This window comes from Bufo gargarizans, chromosome 3, assembly GCF_014858855.1.
Source record: "Bufo gargarizans isolate SCDJY-AF-19 chromosome 3, ASM1485885v1, whole genome shotgun sequence".
In the NCBI taxonomy this organism is placed as follows: domain Eukaryota; kingdom Metazoa; phylum Chordata; class Amphibia; order Anura; family Bufonidae; genus Bufo; species Bufo gargarizans.
In genome coordinates this window covers 606,183,424-606,206,131 of record NC_058082.1, presented here as the reverse complement: position 1 = coordinate 606,206,131, position 22,708 = coordinate 606,183,424, and the positions used below count along the sequence as shown (strand labels likewise).

The 22,708-nt window shown below is 45.2% G+C and overlaps 2 protein-coding genes across 4 annotated transcripts in view; one reads left to right on the top strand and one right to left on the bottom strand.

Annotated features, from left to right (window-relative positions):
- Positions 1 to 22,708, top strand: part of LOC122930848 (ADP-ribosylation factor-like protein 13B) — a 50,326-nt gene that overhangs the window by 6,710 nt on the left and 20,908 nt on the right. For all 3 annotated transcript variants that reach the window (XM_044284501.1, XM_044284499.1, XM_044284498.1), the window contains exon 4: positions 53 to 302. In XM_044284501.1, the coding sequence (XP_044140436.1) occupies positions 53 to 302 (250 nt within the window). The remainder of the gene's footprint in view (positions 1 to 52; positions 303 to 22,708) is intronic.
- On the bottom strand, positions 5,751 to 16,691 carry LOC122930849 (syntaxin-19-like). Its single transcript, XM_044284502.1, has 2 exons — positions 16,459 to 16,691; positions 5,751 to 7,304 (listed from the first exon to the last, which is right to left on the bottom strand). Exon 2 carries the CDS (start codon positions 7,255 to 7,257, stop codon positions 6,391 to 6,393), a length of 867 nt encoding a protein of 288 aa, XP_044140437.1. The 5' UTR covers positions 7,258 to 7,304; positions 16,459 to 16,691; the 3' UTR covers positions 5,751 to 6,390.

Below are 22,708 nucleotides of genomic sequence, written 5' to 3'. Positions count from 1 at the left end.
GTTATTGGTACATGGTGTCCGCATTCCCCTGACCATTGCTCTCTTGTAACAGAATCTCCACAAGATGTGGCCCCGACTGTCGGGTTCTCCAAAGCAGACATTCGACAGGGGAGATTTGACATCACAATGTTTGATCTCGGAGGTGGCAAGCAAATCCGTGGCATTTGGAAGAACTATTACGCTGAGTCCTATGGAGTGGTGTTTGTTATTGACTCCAGTGACGTCGACCGGATGGAAGAAACAAAGGAGACGGTGGCCGAGGTTCTGAGGCACCCAAGGATAGCAGGAAAGCCAGTATTAGTGTAAGTAAAGCTCTGCTCATGGTCTTAAATTATCTGATTTCCTCTGGAATTTTTGCAGTACCCGATTACTATCTTGGGTATGTATTTCCTGGACTGTGCAATCACACAGACTGAACTGCACGCGAAGGGTAACCCTATGGCGCCCATCAAGTACCATGCATGGGACCTATTCTAATTCGTAGGATCCATACATGATTCTCCCTGGGGTTGAGCTCGATTTTGGCAACTATCCTACCTAGCTTGCAGTTGTGTCCCCCAGGTTCGGCAGAGCTGCAGGTGACGTGCTCTCTGCATGGAGGGGCTGTGACGCTAATGAAAGGTCATATCTCAACACCACTACTGAAAGCTTTTTGATGGTCAAAGAGGGAAAGAAAGACATTGGTTATGGGTCTGAATTGAGGGACTGTTAAGGCCAGGGTCGTGCATTGTGTGTCCGTATTTCAGGTCGCACTGTGAGTTTACAGACACAGCCTCATAGGGATCTGGCCGCACAGATGGAGTATGTCCCAAACTCCTTTGTGTGATTGAAGAGGAACTCTTGAGAGGTTTAGTTGAAGCTTTTTTGTTTTTATTTTTTAAGTGTCCCAATGCATCGAAAATTAAAAAATGAAACAACGCTGCAAAACGTCCAATAGTCCTGTGCCTGCTGCTCATATGCGTCCCCTTGGTAGGTCTGTGCAGTCCAGTCCTGCGGTTATACCCCCATCTACCTGCTCCCTACTTCCTGATCTACTAAATATGTGGTTGAAAGTAGGGCCCAGATGCAAGGCAATACGACTGAAGGATTAGACTACACAGGGTTTGTTTGTAGTCTGTTACCATAGAGACACATAGGTCTGCATAGGACTTGTGGACACAATATATACAATACAATATTATATATTCAGGGAGACTTGTCGTCTCAAGAACTAATACATTTCACAGCATTTAGTGCTGATTTCTGCAGTCTGTGATTTTAAAGCAACTGAAATGTATGTATCTAATAAACTGAGAACTGGTCCTACCCCTTACATCCAAAAATCTGAGGGCTCACTGGTTGTCAGGTCTAGCCAGCATTTCTACAGCAATCCTTTCCACTGACCACTGGCTGCTCCTGAGGTGTTCCTCTGCTGGAGATCACAGAGGGGGTCGGTGACCGATTATTCCCCCCTCCTTCCTTGCTGTGGTATGCCTGAGTAGTTTGTATAGTTTAGGTCAGGGAAAGGGGGGGGGCTGCAACCTCCAGCACTCCAGCTGCTGTGAAACTACAACTCCTAGCATGCACACTTGTAAACCCAAAAGAGGTGAATGAAGCATTCTGGGAATTGTAGTTTCGGAACAGCTGGAGGTTACTGACCTCTGGTTTAGATAATCCGTCTCCAGGTTACTGGGGCCCATCTGAGGAATTTTTTCCCGGGGCCGAACTGCTGTATCATCCATAAAGTCTAATTTTGGAGATGGACCGTAATGTAACAAATTAGGCTCAAGGGCATCACCAACTATTTTATTTATTTTTCTCTTTCTTCTGGACTTTTTTGGGGCGCAATATGGTAGCAAAGCCTAGGCCCACCCGAGGATGCTCTGGTGGGCCAGTCTGACGTTGACCTTTTCCATATCCCCTATTATGATATGTTGAGCTAATAGAGCACCCCACTATTTCTACTATTACCTAGCAGCATGTGGGGCACATGTATGGGCACCAGTGTCCCGCTGAGCAGTGACGTAAGAAAAGTCAGATCATTTCAAAGAAATTGACCTGGCAGGGCGTCCTCCCTGAGGTGACAAGTGGCGTCTCTGCAGACCTCATCTGGTGGCCGCATTGGGACTGAGCCAGCAGGCATGATTTGGGTGTTGATGCTGCAGAAGGAGGATGGAGAACGGGCTATAAGGACAGACCAGCTGTAATCTTATTAGTCTGTTAATAATTTTGATACTATAGAATGAAACTGAAGGTAACGGCACATGCAAAAACTGTACATGTCACAAGTAACAGATGTATCATTGAGCCTATCATTTGCCATATTTTTTTTTTCCGACTTCAGTCTTGAAAAGTATCCAGAATTGCTCTCCTCCTGTTTGTCCTGTGGCTACCCAGGCAATGTTTCCAAGCCCTTTGACACAGACATACATGGTACCCTCCTGTAGGTGGCACTAGAGGTTTCTTCCTTCCACAGTTTTCTCCCCCCCCCCCCCCCCCCCCCCCCCGGTGACATTGTCCTGTAGACTCCCTCACAGAGAAGACCAGAGGAGGAAGTTCAGTACTGGACATACGTGCGATCCTCTAAGAACTGCTAGAGAAACCAGGAATACAGCATTAAAGGTCCTGTCTAGGAAGCAGTAGCCAGCAGCCTCCCTCCACTAAGGAAAGAATCATACTTGCCTACGTCCTGCGTGTCTGCTCCTGCGTGTCTGCTCCTGCGTGTCTATTTTCAGGTCCATGGCTTGTTTAATTTTTCCCCAACACGGACATGATCACCTGCTCCGCTGCAGCTAATAACTGGATTCAGCGGCGATATGTCTCTTGTGGACACCAGTCATTGGCTGCAGCGGAGCAGATGACCATGCCCCTGATGGAGAGGAAGTAAACAAGCCAAAGACCGGAAGATGGACACACAGGAGCGAGTGCGCAGGACCAAGGCTGCAGACAGCAGGTAAGTGTTGATCTTATATGGAATAGACATACGGGAGCCAACACTCAGGACCAGAGCTGCAGACAGCAGGTAAGTATGGATCTTGTATAGAATAGACATATGGGAGAGAGTGCGCAGGACCGGAGCTGCAGACAGCAGGTAAGTATGGATCTTATATGGAATAGACATATGGGAGAGAGTGCGCAGGACCGGAGCTGCAGACAGCAGGATCTTCCATAGTGGAGGCAGGCTGCGAGCTCCTGTGATAAGTTATTTATTCCCAGAAAACCCCTTCATGGCAGCTCCACTTTTAATATGTTTCTTTTATTCCCATTTACACTTGCACATGATTCTCTGCATTTCCAGGACATAACATATAGAGCTCTTCTTACAAATTCATAGATTTCTTACCATTAATAAGCTATTAAATGCATAGTGCGCTGCATGTTTACTTACAGGAATTTAGAAAATGTGAGGAATTTCAGCAATTGTATTCCAATAAATATGGTTTGTGTTCTATAAGTAACCTGATTACTTACATGATAGTAACAAAAGGAACAATGTTACCATTTTACTACAGTAAATTTCTCATTACGAAATTATTGGCCATTTATGAAGGAGTCGGAGTGGGATAAAATGACTCCACAGCCCCGTCTTGTACATGTAGTTTCCATGTCGGAGAGAAGGGCAGAGTCGCACCGCATGGGAGCGAGCATGTACTTTTAGCAGTTCAAAAAGGTGTAGATAAGGGGAAAAGGTGACTGTCTATGTGGGGAGGGGGTGTCTCTCTCCATTGTCTCTTCATTTCAATGGAGTCTGTGAATCTGATTACCCATGGCTGTACACTTTGGATAGCTGATGGCCGTATGATCGGATCAGCTCAATATACATGTGTTTTCAGTGTGAAAAGGGGAAATAAGCTATTATCAGACACCTCTGGCAGTGGAAAACAAAGGATCGGGCATGATGTAATCCAGCATGCCCAACGCTTATCTGCCCCACCCCTGCAGAGCATTCCCTTGCCGCAGATGTGAATAAGCACATAGATAAAACATTGAATTTATTTATTAGAGAGGCCTACAGAGTCACACACAATCCTATTTTCGGTCCACGTCCAATCTGCATTTTTTGGCATTTTTTTTTTTTGGATGTGGACCCATTCATTTCAACGGGCTAGCAAAAAATGCGGATGGCACACCATGTGCATTTGTATGTCTGTTCCGCAGCCCCACGAAAAAACATAGAACATGTCTTATTCTTGTCAGTTTTACAGACATGGCGATACAGGAGATGGAAAAAATGGCGGCATGCACACAGCTGGTGACTTGCGGATCTGCAGTTTGTGTTCATGTGGATAGAGATAGCTAGTCTTCTGCCTGAACTCATGTGGGGGCTGCCTTGCCATAAGTCTGGCTACGATAGTTGACCACACTCTTTAATAGTCTCTGTACTTTCACACAATTTAATAGAGAATGGTGTAACTAACACATTTCTAAATCACTTCAGTTAAAAAAATATATATATAAAAAATCTGCCTGCATCCACCTGAAAAAAGCTATAAAGTCATGGCCACTAGGGGTCTCACTTCCAGCTAACTTGCAGTTTACTGACTGTTGTCAGGCAAGATCCGTCCCTGCTAACAGAGACTCACAGACAGTTCACAGGCAACGGGGGCATGTCATGGCTAGCTGAGATCCTAAGCCTGATATAAGCACCTCTTCTACACAGCAGAGAAGCCCCTGTGTGTCTGTAAGGCTACTTTCACACTAGTGTTTTTTGCGGATCCGTCATGGATCTGCACAAACGCTTCTCTTACAATAATACAACCGCATGCATCTGTCCTGAACGGATCCTGTTGTATTATGTCTTCTATAGCCATGACGGATCCGTCTTGAATAACATTGAAAGTCAATGGGGAATGGATCAGTTTTCTATTGTGCCAGAGAAAACGGATCCATTTGGCTCTGCTTCGTCAGGCAGAGTTTAGGTGTCCGCCTTCAGAGCGGAATGGTGACTGAACGGAGGCAAACTGATGCATTTTGAGCGGATCCTTTTCCTTTCAGAATGCATTAGGGCAGGCATGCTCAACCTGCGGCCCTCCAGCTGTTGCAAAACTACAACTCCCAGCATGCCTGATCAGCTTACAGCTATCAGCCTACAGCAGGGCATTTTGGGAGTTGTAGTTTTACAACAGCTGGAGGGCCGCAGGTTGAGCATGCCTACATTAGGGCAAAACTGATCCATTTTGGACCGCTTCTGAGAGCCCTGAACGGATCTCACAAACGGAAAGCCAAAACGCTAGTGTGAAAGTAGCCTGTCTGATCTCTCCCTCCTTAGCAGCTTTCTGAGCTCCCTAGATGAAAACAAACAGAGTGGGAAGTGAGGTCACTGCATACAGTAGTGACAGATTCCACAGAAGGGAGATGCCCCCTGCTTGTGAGAGAAATGTATCTAGCTGGTCTGCAGTTGTGAGGCCAGTTGGAGTACTGCCAAATTCTCTGAAACGCCTTTGGAGACGGCTTATGGTAGAGAAATGAACATTCATTGCACAGGCAACAGCTCTGGTAGACATTCCTGCAGTCAGCATGCCAATTGCACGTTCCCTCAAATGTTGCGACATCTGTGGCATTGTGCTGTGTGATCAAACTGCACATTTCAGAGTGGCCTTTTATTGTGGGCAGTCTAAGGCACACCTGTGCAATATTCATGCTGTCTAATCAGCACCTTGATATGCCACACCTGTGAGGTGGGATGGATTATCTTGGCAAAGGAGAAGTGCTCACTAACACAGATTTAGACAGATTTGTGAACAATATTTGAGAGTAATGGGTCTTTTGTGTATGTAGAAAATGTTTCAGATCTTTGAGTTCAGCTCATACAAAATGGGAGCAAAACCGAAAGTGTTGCGTTTATATTTTTGTTCAGTGTATGTTTGAGGAAGACATTATGGAAGCCCAAAAAAACACCAGTTCCTTCTCAGTTATGATTCTACACTGATGCACAGCCGTTACGCATACTTTAAGAAAATCGGCTACGTTTTTAGGAGATCAGGGATAGTATCCTCCTAAGTGCTGGCCATTGATATTGTCTAAACACCAGTTTTTAGTCCATGCAGTGCGTGAGAAGGCAGAGGAGAGCCCGCGTGTCCTTGCAGGAAACACCCTTCCATTTATAGCACTTTCCATGGAGCAGGATGTTGATGATTCTGTGGTGGATGCCCTGAAATTAAGATAAAAGTTCAAAGTGCCCTTTAAAGGCTTACTTCATAAAGAAGAAATGGAGAGCTGAAGGCTATAGTGTGAACAAAGACTTGCATTTGTCTTAGAGAAAAAAGCCATCAGAGAACTGACGTCTCTCAGCTCTGGTAATACATAACTTTTATTGTACAACATGAACTATATAAAATAAATGTGATATGAAATCTGTAGCTTATAAAATGTCAAAATAAATAATGTAAACAGCAAAAGTCAAGTGACCAATTAACAGCAAGGACAGCAGCAGCAGAACAGCATCTTGCATGGGTTTCTCCTCTTGTATTTCACGGCCAACTTAATCTTCTCATTGGTGCTTTGGACGTAGTCCTCTGTGTTCTTTGTAGCCATTTCTATGTTGTTTAGAGTTTCTCCTTGCTCCTCAACTAAAATCGAAATTTGCAGAAAAAGGTCTTTCAGGTCCTTCATCTGATTCTCTAAACTGATCAATTCTTTGTGTCTCTGCTCGATCTCGTTCAGTTGCCCCTTGGTAATTTTGACTTCCGTGATGAGGTTCTCGTTGAAGATATCCCATTTGCCCTGTTCCAGCATTTTGTTCACTTCCTCCTCACTGACCTCTTTGCCAGCCACTTCCAGCTGTCTTATGATGAACGTCTTACATTTGGCCTGCTTGCTGGTTATGGCCTCGTTATAGCGGAGCATTATGGATTTGAAGCTTCTGAACAGGGCAGCATGGTGGTTTTTAAGGATCCTGGTAAGACTAGATGAAGACCCTGTTTCGGTTTCTGCTCTCCGAACTTGTTGAGATAAGGTGTCCAGACGGTTATTTATGCTTTCTGCTTGGACCTTGATGTCCTTTGTTATATTGCTCTCTTTCTTTAGGACGCTAAATCTTCTCATTGAGGAGACGAGAACTTTTTGCTGCTGTCCAAACTTAGTCACATTTTCCGAAAGATCCGTAATATCATTTTGAAGCTTCCGTATTTCGTGTAAGAAGCCCTGAAGGATAGGTTCTCTCTCAAAGACGACCGCTTTTTGCTGGATCTCTATAGCTTCTTCTCCTACATGCTCTGTTTCCTTGGACTCTTCCAAGTCTTTTGATTTTTGCATTAGCTCTTGAAGACGATCCTTCATCTTAACTGATCCGTAAATGTATCCAGATGTAAAATGGCCTTTAAGTTCTGGAAATGAACAAAACAAGGGACATATTACTACGTGGCTTCTGCTTATGATTTTTCATGCGGTTACATTCCCTGACAATCACACAGTTCGTCTTGGATTAGTATGACTAGTAAGGTGGACTTGCCACCTGAGATGTACAGTAGTAAAACATTATGGATGGTGCGTTGTAACGTTAAGGTCAATCCATATGTCTTTCTTCATTCTCCTGATAAAACAACAACTAAAGCCAGCCATAAGTGCCATATACCCTTTTTTTTTTCTTCTTAAAAATATTGTGTGTTTCCATTGCTTCACATGGATTTTTCATGGACCATAGTAAAGTGAAGCTAGGTTCACGTTGCCTTTTTTTTTTTCCTCTTTTTGTCTAAATTTGGTTTGACATTGAATTTTTTTACCAATGGAAAAAAAAAGCACTAAATACCATATGCTTTTTTTGAGCTATTTTTTGTCTTTTTACATTTATCAAATAGTTTATACCACTATTGTGAATAGATTCTAGCTCTCGCCATATTTGCGGCATAATTTATGACCTTTCACTTATCTTGCGACTTGCGACTTTTCAAAAGTGATGGGAAAAATGGGCAGGACTCAGTGGGAGGGGACGCGTGGCCTTACGCAGCCTGACCGATTTACTGTAATTTATGCCCGAAACTGGTGTGAATGATACTTCAAATCTCTGCCAGCTCATAACTAGTACAGCTTTGAGCTGCCTGGAAATATGCCAACTGTATTAAGGGGCCTGTGCCTTTCAATAATAAATCGGGTGCATTATGTGCAGATTGACTTCATACTACGAGGAGCCTTTTGTACCAGCAGTCTTGGGGCTCATGTATTGCGGACTGAAATCTGCCGTGTGCACTCCGTGGTCCGCGATCAGAAAAATATGACCAAAGATAGGACATGTAGGGACAAATCGGAAGCACTATGAAGCTCCTCAGTAGGCTTTCTCGTCCATGCATTTGCACCACAAAAGATAAGACCTGTCCTGTTGTATTTTGCAGATCATGAACCCATTCAAGTCACTGGGTCTGCATCCACACCAGAGAGTGCACACAGTCAGCGCCCATGCATTACCGACTGCTATTTTACATTCATGAGCATGAGCCCTAAGTATGTCTGACCCAGTGTGTTTTTCTATGTGCATTTACATTTTTTGGCAAACTGGACAGTATGTACCTCCTCTGATGTCACATTCTCTGTAGATCTCTATTAAAAAAAAAAATAAAATCTAAAAATTAAACTCCATAAAGCTGGAAATACACAGATATTTTGTGGCATTTTTCAGCACTTTTGCCATTTTTGTGCCATTTTCTGCATATACTGTTTTGCGGTGAAAACTAGCACCAGATGTCTATGTAAAATGCAGGGCAGACAAGGTTTCTAATCTGTTGGGTTTTTGTGCCGCTGACCTTTTTTTAAATGCAGCATGTTGCACTCCTCCCCCCCCCCTCCCCCCCCACAAGTGTTTTTTCATCCCCTGTCTATAGGGGAAAAAAATAGTACTCACACTTTTGCTTTGCAAAAAAAACCACAAAAAAAACAGCCATAAAGATTGCACACGGTATGGAAAAAGACGCAAGCGATTTGTGCTACAGTGTTGAATTTGATTCTGCAGGGGCGCTATTTTGTGCTACACTGCGGTATTGCTGCCCCCCTCTGCTTGTGTTGCCCAGTCTTTTGTCATTTTGGACCCACCTACAACATGGGGCCTCTTTTAGTTTTTTTTTCCAGGGCCACTTTAAGCTCCCAGTCCGCCCCTGACTACGCATGAAGCCCGTGATAAAGCCGCGTTACATGGAGTGGGGCGAATGCTCGGACAGACTTGTAATTGTGACATTTGGGTACATTATGTGACTGGGCATAACCTTTAGTTTATAAAGATGGCACTTAAGGCTGATTTGTTTATGATATCCTGGCCAGAGCTGGTGACTCAGAATAAAGTTCAGTTTAAGGGCATGTGAAAGCAAACTTGTGTTACTATAATAACACGCAATTCAGCCGGGCGGCAGGAAGTCTCCTACTGGATCCCCCAGCCCTGTGAAGAAGACATTAAACAGTCCCCAGTGAGATAAGTATCTTGGTTAGAGCGGGGCAGCCATCTTTGCTCCCTGGTTGGGGTACATTTATCTGACCAATTTCTGTCCAATCCGATTTTTTTACTGTGGTCCTAATGCGCTTTAAACCTGCACATATACCTTTTTATGGCTGTGCAGTGACGGCCAGGCACCTGCTCTTAAGGCCAGGTGGGATCCCATCTGTTTAATTCCTTAGTCAGGGATGTCAAACTCGTGGCCCTCCAGCTGTTGCAAAACTACAACTCCCATCATGCCTGGGCATACTACAGCTATCAGGGAATGATGGGAGTTGTAGTTTTGCAACATCTGGAGGGCCATGAGTTTGACATCCATGCCTTAGATGGTGCGGTCAATAGTGACCTCAGCATCTAAGGCATTTCAGAGGGAGAGGCCTCCCTCTGTCACCCATTGGTGTCCTTGCCTATATGCAAGAATTGTATTGTGGTTTTGAAGAAGTTCTCCAGGATTTTGATGTTTTATGTTCTATCCTTAGGATAGGTGATCAATATCAGATTGGTGGGGCCCGACTCCCAGCACCTTTATTGATCAGCTGTATGAAGAGCCTGCGGTGATACGTGGGTGCTTAGGTCTCTTCCTAGGCCAGTGACGTCACAATCATTCAAGTGAATGGGGCTGACCTTCCATACCAAGTACAGCAGCTTTACAATGGATGGTGCTGTGCTTGGTATGCTGTGAGGAGGCCGTGGAGCTCACTGGAGCTTTGGTGAGCATGTGGCTTCCTCAAATAGCTGCTGGGAGTCGGACCCCCACAATCTCATATTGATGACCTATCTTGAGTACCCCTTTAATGTTGCTTATGTAATGTGTGTGTTTTCTATGATTTATGATCTGGTAATATGAGTATACGTGATCACCTTCGAACGTGGAGTAGCTTTTCTTAGAAATTTTATAGTACAACTTAGAGGGTCATTCATTTTACACAAACTTTTTGAAATGTCCTGGAGACACATTGATTGACCCCCACTGATCCCTAGAACGAGAAGAGAGAAGTGTGTGGATCGTTATCCTCTGATGACAAGGCTATTGAGAACCCGTGTTGGTTGGATTTTAAACTAAAGCTGGACCTATAAATTAGATGCATGTGATCTGAACCTGCTTAATTGGGCAGGGCAATTAGCAGCACAATGTGTATGGGGTGTCCTGACTCTCCTCCAACAGCACATCAGCAGAAAGAAGGGATTGGGCATGTTACCTTTAGGAAATTCTGAGTTAGGATGCCGATTTAGGACCCTCCTCTATTAGACAGCCCAAAACCTCGAGGCATCTCGTGCATTGCAGCAGTAGCTCGGGGACCTCTAAGTAGACTGTGTAATTCTTCACCTCTCCTGTGGTGGTGCTGCAGGGAGATTGAACAGTTGCTGTTGAGGACCCCACAGATCACTGCTGATTGCTAGGGGTCCTGGCAGCAATGTACCCAATGATCAGCTTACAATCAATAAACTATCGAAAGGGCATAAGTCTTTTAGGCTATGGCTACACAGCAATGCAGAAAAGCCCCAAAACATTTTTTTGTAATGATAGTCAATGGTTTTGCACTGCGACATGCTACGACTGTTACACGACAGACGACAGTCCCAAAAAATCCATCCAAGTTGGATTTTTGTGCAACTATCGAGCCGCAGTTGCAGTGCAATACCCTTTACAAAAAATGTTGCGCGACTGCAACAAGATGTCGCTGTCTAGCTGCACCTTTTTTGACCCACGGTACATGTCGCTGTGTAGCCATAGCCTTTAAGGTACATGCCTGGCAACAAGTTGTGCTTTGAGGGTGATGGCACTAGATCTCCACACGCAGGAAAACCACAAGCCCTGGGCATTGCACTGGGATGACGTCTTCGGTGCCGATTAAACAGACAGTAGAGATTTACAATATGTCTTGTGCACTTCTTCAGACCTTTCTGTAGCTGCTGTGCCCTGCCCTCAAGGACAGATTTGCTGCAACACAGGTAATACTAACCTAAGGCTACTTTCACACTCGCGTTTTGGGCGGATCCGTCATGGATTTGCAAAAACAGATCCGTTACAATAATACAACCGCATGCATCCGTCATGAACGAATCCGTTTGTATTATCTGTAACATAGCCAAGACGGATCCGTCTTGAACACCATTGCAAGTCAATGGAGGACAGATCTGTTTTCTATTGTGCCAGAGAAAACGGATCCGTCCCTATTGACATACATTGTGTGCCGGGACGGATCCGTTTGGCTCAGTTTCGTCAAGCGGACAGCAAAATGCTGCAAGCACCGTTTTGGTGTCCGCCTCCAGAGCGGAATGGAGACGGAACGGAGGCAAACTGATGGATTCTGAGCGGATCCTTTTCTATTCAGAATGCATTAGGGCAAAACTGATACGTTTTGGACCACTTCTGAGAGCCCTGAACGGATCTCACAAACTGAAAGCCAAAACGCCAGTGTGAAAGTAGCCTAACTACATTATAGGCTGATTTCAGTTCTCCCGGAGATCCTCCTGGGTGGGTGTACAAGGTTCACATGCAGAGCATTCATGGCATGTGTAAAAGCTCGTGGCAACCCGCTATTGTGCTCTGTCTAGTAGTATAATGGTTGTGCAACTCAAGTTTTGTGTTTTGTAAATAAAGTTGGTTGAGTTCATACCCGGCCTGCCCTCTGTCACACTGCAGTTGTACCGTACACAGACCCTACCGCCTCTAGCATCACAGGGGTTCCGTTATGTTTTTTTCAGATCTTACCTTTGCCTATTTATCCAGATTCAGCAACAGCTGCTCGGGGAAGTCATTCTCAAACAAAAGATCTTTATTATTATTTTATTTCTAAGCGATTGTTGCATTAAAGGGTCTCTTGAGTTTTCATAAAACTTTTTGATATGTCATAGAGATCCTTAAAAAAAAAAAAAAAAAGGGGTCAAAACGCCACGCAAACTCCAAAATGGTAGAAAATAAAAACTTCAGATCGACCAGCAAAAAGGAGCCCTCATACATCTCTGTAGGCGGTACTATTAAAAAGTTCAGGGGGGTGGCAATAAGGTGAAGCAAATAAACCCAATTTTTTTTTTCAAAATTTGTATGTATATATAATCAATGTGGTATCTCTGTAATCTTACTGACCCAAAGAACAAAGGTAACAGATCGGTTTTACCACATAAGTAATGCCATAAAAACTAAGCGCATAAAACTATGGTAGAAAAGTTCTGAATTTTTCTTCATCTCATTTTAAATTTTTTATTTTCTTTCCAGCTTTCCACTACAATGTATGCAAGATTAAATGGTGCCATTAGAAACTACAAATTAGAAACTACAAAAAAAAAAGTCCTCATACATATGGGAATAGAAAAATAACAAAGTTATGGCTCCAGAAACCCAGGGAATGGAAAAAAAAAACACAAAAATGGAAGATCGCCCAGTAATAAAGCGGTTAAACACTCGGGAAAACCGCTCTAAGCTGGACATACATGTTCAGTATTATGACCCAGTGAGATGATGTGGCTGAGCATAAAGCTGGCCATACACCGAACACAAGGACGGTCTTGCTGGTTTCATACATCTAGTGGCAGCCAACTATTTTCTATGGTATATGACCATGTTAAGGGACTGCGGAGCCATTTAGCACCTCAGATGAGCTTTCACAAACATATTGGAGAAATCGTGATCGCTGTCTCACCTGAATAACCATCTGTGCAACTCAAGGGCTGTTTCACACGAGCGAGTTCGTTGCGGGAATCGCGCTCTGTGAGTGAGCGTGATCCTCTGTCTGGACTTGCAGGAGCGCACGGCATTATACTGATTTATAATGCTATGTGCCTCTGCTTGACCTTACTGCTACAGAATCACACCGACTGCTTTAAGTCACTATGATCCTGTAGAATTAAGGTCAAGCAGAGGCACATCGCATTATAAATCCTAATGCCGGTCCAGAACTGAGGATCGTGCTCTCACACGGAGCATGATTCCCGCAATGGACTCGCTTGTGTGAAACGGCCCTAAGGAGATGTGCAGGCTTAGGGATCTATGGCACGGCAAGCTTGTCAGGGGATCCAGGTGTTAGATCCAGAATGTGGCTGTGTGAATGAGGGCTGATCCAGTTTTTTCATATTGATAACTTCTCCTCTGGATTGACCATCGATATCAGATCAATGGGGTCAGACTCCGAGCACCCCGCCATCGGAATAAGGGTCCATTCACACGTCCGTTGTTTCTTTCCGGATCAGTTCAGTTTTTTTGGGAACAGATCCGGACCAGTTGCGTACCCATTCATTTTCAATGGGTCCTGAAAAAAAACGGACAGCACAATGCGTGCTGTCCGTTTCCGTTGTTCCGTTCCGCATGTCCGAAAAAATATAAAACTTGTCCTATTATTATCCGCAAAATCGGATCCTGGTACAATACAAAGTCAATGGATCCGCAAAAAAACGGATGACATACGGATGACATTTTCAGGAACAACGGATCCGCAAAAAACGGACCGCAATTCGGGATATAGAAAAATACTTACGTGTGAATGGACCCTAAGACACAGTGGTTTGGGTGAAATCCTAGACAAATGCACAACAGATTTTCTGCCCCTTGGGACAGAATTTGCTGGTGAAATTTTGGCACTGATACCGCATTTAAATTCCGCCGGCGGCTTCGTGGTGTCTGCCTCCCATTGTTTTCCTAAAGCTGTGACGGCTGTCCGCTCGTGGCGTAGCTTCGTGGAATGTGCCTGCCATCTAGATTTTCTTCTCCCGTCTGCTGCTAGGTGTTTCTAATAAGTATTGACCATGAGATTCCAGTTTTCACCATCAGTAGGGGTTCGGGTGGCCTCATCTGCACTAATTAGATATTTATGGCACGTCTCATCCATATTGGGATACAGAACACGAAGTGGCCATATGCACTAAAACATCTGCATGTGTTAGGCCTCATTCACACGTCTTTGTCCATGATGACAAAAAAATACGTTCGTCTGCATGAGCCCTTAGGCTGAAAATTAGTTTCCAGAGCATTTTCTAGCAACGATCCATGAAAACCACTGATCAAACACGGGGGGCATCTGTACTGTCTGTGGTTTTCACAGACCCTTAGACTGCAATGTACTTGAGGGATCTATAATCACGGACACAAAGGTGAAAGAGGCCACGCATGTGGATTTTTCATGGAACTTGAATTGTGAGCCCCATTGGATGGATTTCACCCAACGAAAAATAATAATCCTAAATAAATTGATAAAGTGTGGATTTGTAATCCGCACTGCAGGTCAGTCTCCACAGCATGACTCCTGCACACGACCCTATGTCTTTCAGTGTTCTGCGGGCCGTTTTTCCCGGATCAGTTTTTTTTTTGTTCAGTATTGTTTCCGGTTCCGTTATTCCGTTCTTCCGTATGGCGCATACAGTAATTGCATAGAAAAATTGGGCTGGGCATAACATTTTCAATAGATAGTTCCGCAAAAACGTAACGGATACGGAAGACATACGGAATGCATTCATGTTCAGTTTTTTTTTTTTTTGCAGACCCATTGATTTGAATGGAGCCACGGAACGTGATTTGCGGGCAATAATTATTGATACTGAGGATATTGTTACTTTGGAGAGAGTTCAGAGAAGAGCTACTAAACTGGTACATGGATTGCAGGATAAAACTTACCAGGAAAGATTACAGGACCTTAACATGTATAGCTTGGAAGAAAGACGAGACAGAGGGGATATGATAGAAACTTTTAAATACATAAAGGGAATCAGCAAGGTAAAAGAGGAGAGAATATTTAAAAGAAGAAAAACTGCTACAAGAGGACATAGTTTTAAATTAGAGGGGCAAAGGTTTAAAAGTAATATCAGGAAGTATTACTTTACTGAGAGAGTAGTGGATGCATGGAATAGCCTTCCTGCAGAAGTGGTAGCTGCAAATACAGTGGAGGGGTTTAAGCATGCATGGGATAGGCATAAGGACATCCTTCATATAAGATAGGGCCAGGGGCTATTCATAGTATTCAGTATATTGGGCAGACTAGATGGGCCAAATGGTTCTTATCTGCCAACACATTCTAGGTTTCTAATAATAGGACATGTTCTATCTTTCAACGAAATGGAAATACGGAACGCATACGTGTTTTTTTTTGCGGAACCATTGAAATGAATGGTTCCGTATACGTAACGCAAAAAACGGCCCGTAAACGGAAAAAAAAAACGTTTGTGTGCAAGAGGCCTTACTAAAATTTCAGCTGCTTTGCTGGTAACTTTGCAGATTTTCTACAAGCAGTTCTGCAGTGGAAACACTACAGAGTATCAGCCGCTTGTCATCAAACCTCTAAGTTTTCTTTTTTCCTAAACCTTTTTCATTTATTAATAGACTTGTAATAAACGGCTCTCTATACGTCCATCTGCCATTTGTCCCTTCATACACGATACATAGGCCCTGATTTATCACGCCTTTATGCCGGAAAATAAAGCTTTTGGGACTCTCATAATTTTTTTTTTACTTTTTGCATTTTGCACCACTTATTCAGTTTTTAAATATGGCTGGGAAAGTCGGCGGGATTAGCTATATTAATGAGCTTCACTCCAGATTCGTCACCGAGACTTTTTTTTAAAAAGCTGCAAAAAAGTCTCACTCTCCCTCCAGTAGGATGGCGGAGTAGGAGAACTGGAGGAGCTTTTCTAGACAAAAGTGTCCGGTTTTAGGACAAGCGACATTTGATGAATGTGGAATAAAGTCGTCCAATGCAGACTCGAGCAAAACTGACTTCAAATGTTCTCCTCACAATAAGTTCCCCGCGATGTATACAACACACACTTGGCCTATTTTGTGCCCTGTGTATATACGTTTTATGATTTATTATTTTAGTATCTTGCCCTATGACGTTCCCTGTAATAGGCACAAGAGGCACTAAACTTTCTGGCGATTATGGCAAGGATTTCTTCGAATCCTCATGTCGTCCGCCCTGCCGAACCCTACAGCTGCCCTCGCCCGGCAGAAACTGCTGATAACAGATGTCTAGATACGATAGAATGTACTGCCCGATGTAATAATATATCTACAAACCAAATATTAGATAATAAACAGCACCCAACATCCAGTAAGTACACGTAGAGGCGTCACTTACCTCCGTGGTATTGCCCTCAGTCGGTGTATGGTGTAGCCATGCTGGACGTCTCTTTCCCTCTGTGACCCAGCAGTGCCCGCAGTCTCATGGGCCAGTCACTTCCATTGAAGGCAGTGTTTGGAGAATGACCTAGTGCTTCACATTCACATTACTGGGAGGAATCTGGTCCTGCCTGTTATGGGGCTGTGCTGGGCATGTAGAGGAGTGGCAGCCGCACAGCAGAGCTGAGTATTGTCTGCTACTTATAAAGGAGGAATGTGTCTGTTCTGCTTCCCTGTGGAGCACGGGGCCGGACATGCTAATTACAATGACTTCTTGTATCTGCTTATCTGCATATGTACAGATGAGCTCATGACTTTACAATGAGTGGTGCTGGCTGCCAGTTTCACATAGGACTGCAGAATAGTGGATGACGTAGTTGAAGACTTCTAGAGTGATTGACCGATGGTAGATTGTACATATTTTGCTACGGATGTGGCAGGGTTAACACACATGCGTATATAGATCTTGTGATTTTGGAGGGCCGCATTAAAGGGGTTGTCTCACTTCAGCAAATTTCATTTATCATGTAGAGAATGTTAATACCAGGCACTTACTAATGTAATGTTATTGTCCATGTTGCCTCATTTGCTGGCTGGATTCATTTTTCCATCACATTATACACTGCTCATTTCTAGGAGTAACGACCACCCTGTAATCCAGCAGCGGTGGTCGTGCTTTCACACTATAGGAAAAAGAGCAAGGCTTTCTGGTGGCCGGGAGCGCACATAGGCACACATGTACCAGCAGCTTCTGTATCCGCGTTGGGATGGAAAAATGAATCTAGCCAGCAATGGAAGCAATATGGACAATCGCAATACATTAGTGTCTTGTAGTAACTTTTTCTACATGATAAATGTAATTTACTGAGGTGAGACAACCCCTTTAAAGGAGGAAAAGAGACAGTGGGGCAAGTTTACTAATCCTAAGATTAGAGAGAAAAAAAACATCACTGCCGTGTTCCAAACTGGTCACTTTATTGGAAGAAAAAACACTCAAGCAATAAAAAAAAAATAACCTTCTTGACGCGTTTTGGGCACCCAGGCCCTTTGTCAAAAGAATCAAATAATTCTTTTGACAAAGGGCCTGGGTGCCCAAAACACGTCAAGAAGGTTGTTTTTTTTATTTTTTTTTATTGCTTGAGTGTTTTTTCTTCCAATAAATTGACCAGTTTGGAACACAACAGTGCTGTTTTTTTTTTCTCACTTGGAGTCTCTGCTCACGGTGACACACCGACAGCCTTCTGGATATTGTGGTTCTCTAAAGGAGCTGGCGAGGGGGAGATTCCCCTTATCGGGTTTCTTTTTAATCCTAAGACTAGACAGTCAAAAAATGCACCAGGGTCAAAGGGTCCGTTCCTGAATAATAAATCTGGCGCACCTTTAGACTGCCTACCATGGTGCTCCAACATTTTGGGAAATTTCTGGTACAAAATTTTGCATCTTAAGCCATGCCACCTTTCCGGTAGACCATGACCCCCCTCCTTTGTTTTGATAAATCGGGGAAGATTGTCTAGAACATTTAATAAACGTGGTGCAAAGCACGTTCGCCATAGGTCAAATTACACCAGAAATTTGGGGCATATTTCTGGTTTCTAGATATTGATGAACTATCCTCGGGATCAGATCAGAGGGGGTCCAACATCCGATACCCTCACTCTGTTTTTGGCACACAGCAGTGCCAAAAACAACACAGTGGATGGAACCAGGAGGAGAAGGCTCAGCTCTCATTCAGGAGGACGGCGATTTGGAGGTTGGCAACCCCCTCTTTTTGGGAAGACCTGGGAAGGGAAGCATATGTAACTTTCCTGGAGGTGGCTCCCGGCTCTTTCACTCCACGACCTCCACTGCTCCGCTGAGCTCCTTGGTTGTAGACTTCTTGTTTGACGCCACCTCAGCCAATCGCTAGCTGCAGAGATGACCCGCTCCCCTTGTTTCATGACAAATGGTCATGTGACCCAGCGGGATCAGGTCACTGCTAAGGCCAGCAATTGGCTGCGGCGGTGTTAGACAGAGTCTACATCCAGGGAGCCCAGAGGAGCAGTGGAGGCTGTGGAGCAAAGGAGATGGGAGCCAGTGCTGGGAAGCAGGTAAGTATGGTCCTATGGTCTGACCCCCCCCCCCCCCCCCCAAAGGTGCACAACCCCTTTAAGAAACACAGGGTGAAACATTTCATATCTCATTCACATGCTCAAATAAATGGCATAGAATAACGAGCAGGCACCCAAAATGTTCATGATGGCAGCTGGTTCCACATGGAAAGGTACGGATTAGCTTCACTGAATTACAATGGCGTCAGTACACATGCCAATCCACTGGCCAATCTGCAGCAGTTTTTTCTTTGGATTTCTGTCACAGATGTCTATGCCATATCTATGGCAAATCTGTGCTGTGTGAACACGGCCTGATAATCCTACAGTTGGTTATACTTGCTTGATGCTTGTTTAGAAACCAGATCGATTACAAATTTAGCTCTGCTACATCTGTAGTGTATTGTAACCGTCAACTGTTGTTTATGGAGCTGGAGCGCTCACTGTATTCACTTCTTAATGTGCCTCGCTGAAATGGTTAAAGAGGATTTGTTCCGGGCAGACGAATATATCAGACCGGTTGGGCTGGTTCGTGCGTTGTCAGTTCGAGGGGTGGTACACTGCACGTGTTTGTGCCCGCTGCTGGCGAAGATGCCCAGCATCACCTGCATGGAAACTTACTGTTAGGGTACATGCGCCGTGCGTTCAGGATTCATGTGCAGAGAATCCACACTGAAATCCGCAGGTAAATCTGTGCGGTCAATCCGCATCAATTGGTGCGGATTTGGTGTGAAAAAAAATCTGCATCGTGTGCATTGAGAATTTCAAATTCTCATAGAATACAATGTACATGACCTACGTGGAAAATCCGCACGCAATCCTGATCGTGTGCATTTAGCCTAAAGGTGCATTCACATGACGTCCATGTTGCGTCAGTTTCTTTTTTTTTTTTTTTTGTTTTTTTTTTGCGGACCAGTTGTAACCGTTCCTATTCTTGTGCAGATCGGATGCAGAGCATAAATACGGGCTTAACTGTGAAATTGGTACAATACATGGGGGGGGGGATATCCAGTATACATTGGATGTTTTAGGTCATACGTGTTTTACTCTGCAGTGTGCCTTCTTTTCTGCCAGGACGGATGACTTGTGGGTAACGTTCTTATTCTCTCCCCTTTTATTTTGCTCAGTAGAAGTGCTGGTAAAACCCTAAAACTCTCCCATCCCATCTGTGCCCCCAGAGCAGCACCTCCTGGCCGCGCTCCGGCTCTGCTCAGTCACTGACGTAGATGGTGATGTGGATCCTCTCAATGTCCTTACACCAGGGCTGATCATGGCCACAGTATGAAGTGCTCAGGACACAGCGTGACGTAAAAGGACTTTATTACACTGCGTTCCTGTTTGATTCCTATAAACCACTTTTTGATGCTTCAGATGCCCCTGACCGGATACTAGATTTGTATAGATCCCTGTACAGGTTCTGCCAGAGTTTAAAGGGGTTGTCCAGGTGTCCTCTGATTGGCGGCAGTCACAAGAACCTCTTTCAAAGGGGTTGTCCAAGGTTAGGAAAAACATGGCTTCATTCTTCCAAAAACAGCACCACCCCGGCCCGCAGGTTGTGTGCAGTACCGGAGCTCTGCCCCCTTTTAATGTGCCCTGCAACAGATGTCCGGGCAGAGAAGGATCGGGCAGTTGGATTTCAACATGCTTGATTCTTTTATTCTGAAAGAGAGAAATTTCCTCTCCCCGCATGCGAGGCCTCTGTATGGGGGGCGTAAGAGGGGATAACTGTAGGATAATTGATCGTATGGCCGACAGCTTAGGGCATTATTAGACTGCACGCATCCTTCTTCCCGCATTCAGGTTGCATCGCCCGTGTAATCAGACCAGTGTAAACGAGCTCCGATGGACATGTTATCCTCCATAGGCAGAACCGGTTTCTATTTTTTTCAGCGCACATTGGCTTACGATGGTTTTAGTGCCGGATCCAGATTCTTCATTTTCGATAAAATACAAGTGGATCTGTTCTGAACGGATGCAGCCGGTTGTGTTATTCAAACAGAAGTTTTTGGCTGTGGTTATGAGATCCCCTGCCAGATCTCAAAACCGGACAGCAAAAACGCCTAAGGGTCCATTCACACATCTATAGTGTATTGCGAATCCGCAATACACCTGGCCGGCACCCCCATAGAACTGCCTATTCTTGTCCGGACAAGAATAGGACATGTTCTATTTTTTTGCGGGGCCGCGGCCCAGAGGTTCGGGGCCGCGGTCCGAAAATCCGGATGCGGAGAGCACATAGTGTACTCTCCGCATCTCTTCCGGCCTCATAGAGAATGAATGGGTCTGCACCCGTTCCTGATATTGCGGAACGGATGCGGACCCATTTGCGGACGTGTGAATGGACCCTTAGGCCTCATGCACACGACCGTTGTGTGCATCCGTGGCCGTTGTGCCGTTTTCCGTTTTTTTTCGCGGACCCATTGACTTTCAATGGGTCCGTGGAAAAATCGGAAAATGCACCGTTTTGCAGCCGAGGCCGTGATCCGTGTATCCTGTCCGTCAAAAAAATATGACCTGTCCTATTTTTTTGACGGACAACGGTTCACGGACCCATTCAAGTCAATGGGTCCGTGAAAGAACACGGATGCACACAAGATTGGCATCCGTGTCCGTGATCCGTGGCCGTAGGTTGCTTTCATACAGACGGATCCGAAGATCCGTCTGCATAAAAGCTTTTTCTGATCTAAGTTTTCACTTCGTGAAAACTCATTTCCGACAGTATATTCTAACACAGAAGCGTTCCCATGGTGATGGGGACGCTTCAAGTTAGAATACACTGCAAACTTTGTACAAGACTGCCCCCTGCTGCCTGGCACCACCCGATCCCTTACAGGGGGTTATGATAGCACAATTAACCCCTTCAGGTGCGGCACCTAAAGGGGTTAATTGTACTATCATATTCCCCTGTAAGAGATCAGGGCTGCCAGGCAGCAGGGGGCAGACCCCCCCCCCCCTCCCCAGTTTGAATATCGTTGGTGGCACAGTGTGCGCCCACCATCGCCCACCCCTCCCTCCCTCTATTGTAATAAATCGTTGGTGGCACAGTGTGCGCCCACCACCGCCCCCCCCCCTTCCTCCCTCTATAGTTAGAAATCGTTGGTGGCACAGTGTGCGCCCACCATCGGCCCCCCTCTCTCTATAGTAGTAACAACCATTGGTGGCAGTGTGCGGCCTCCCATTCCCCCCCCCCCCCCCCCCATCATTGGTGGCAGCGGAGTTCCGATCGGAGTCCCAGTTTAATCGCTGGGGCTCCGATCGGTAACCATGGCAACCAGGAAGCTACTGCAGCCCTGGTTGCCATGGTTACTTAGCAATAGTACAACAGTAGAAGATTCATACTTACCTGCTTGCTGCTGCGATGTCTGTGACCGGCCGGGAGCTCCTCCTACTGGTAAGTGACAGTTCTTTAGCAATGCGCCGCACAGACCTGTCACTTACCAGTAGGTGGAGCTCCCGGCCGGTCACAGACATCGCAGCAGCAAGCAGGTAAGTATGAATCTTCTACAATTGTACTATTGCTAAGTAACCATGGCAACCAGGGATGCAGTAGCTTCCTGGTTGCCATGGTTACCGATCGGAGCCCCAGCGATTAAACTGGGACTCCGTTCGGAACTCCGCTGCCACCAATGATGCCCCCATCATGGGGGGGGGGAATGGGAATGGGAGGCCGCACACTGCCACCAATGGTTGTTACTACTATAGAGAGAGGGGGGGCAGATGGTGGGCGCACACTGTGCCACCAACGATTTATAACAATAGAGGGAGGGAGGGGGGGGCCCGATGGTGGGCGCACACTGTGCCACCAACGATATTCAAACTGGGGAGGGGGGGGGGGTCTGCCCCCTGCTGCCTGGCAGCCCTGATCTCTTACAGGGGGATATGATAGTACAATTAACCCCTTCAGGTGCGGCACCTGAGGAGTTAATTGTGCTGATCACGGCCCCCTGTAAGAGATCGGGTGCTGCCAGGCAGCAGGGGGCAGTCATGTACACAGTTTTTCAGTATATTCTAACCTGAAGCGTCCCCATCACCATGGGAACGCCTCTGTGTTAGAATATACTGTCGGAAATGAGTTTCACGATGTAGCTCATATCCGACAGTATATTCTAACGTAGAGGCGTT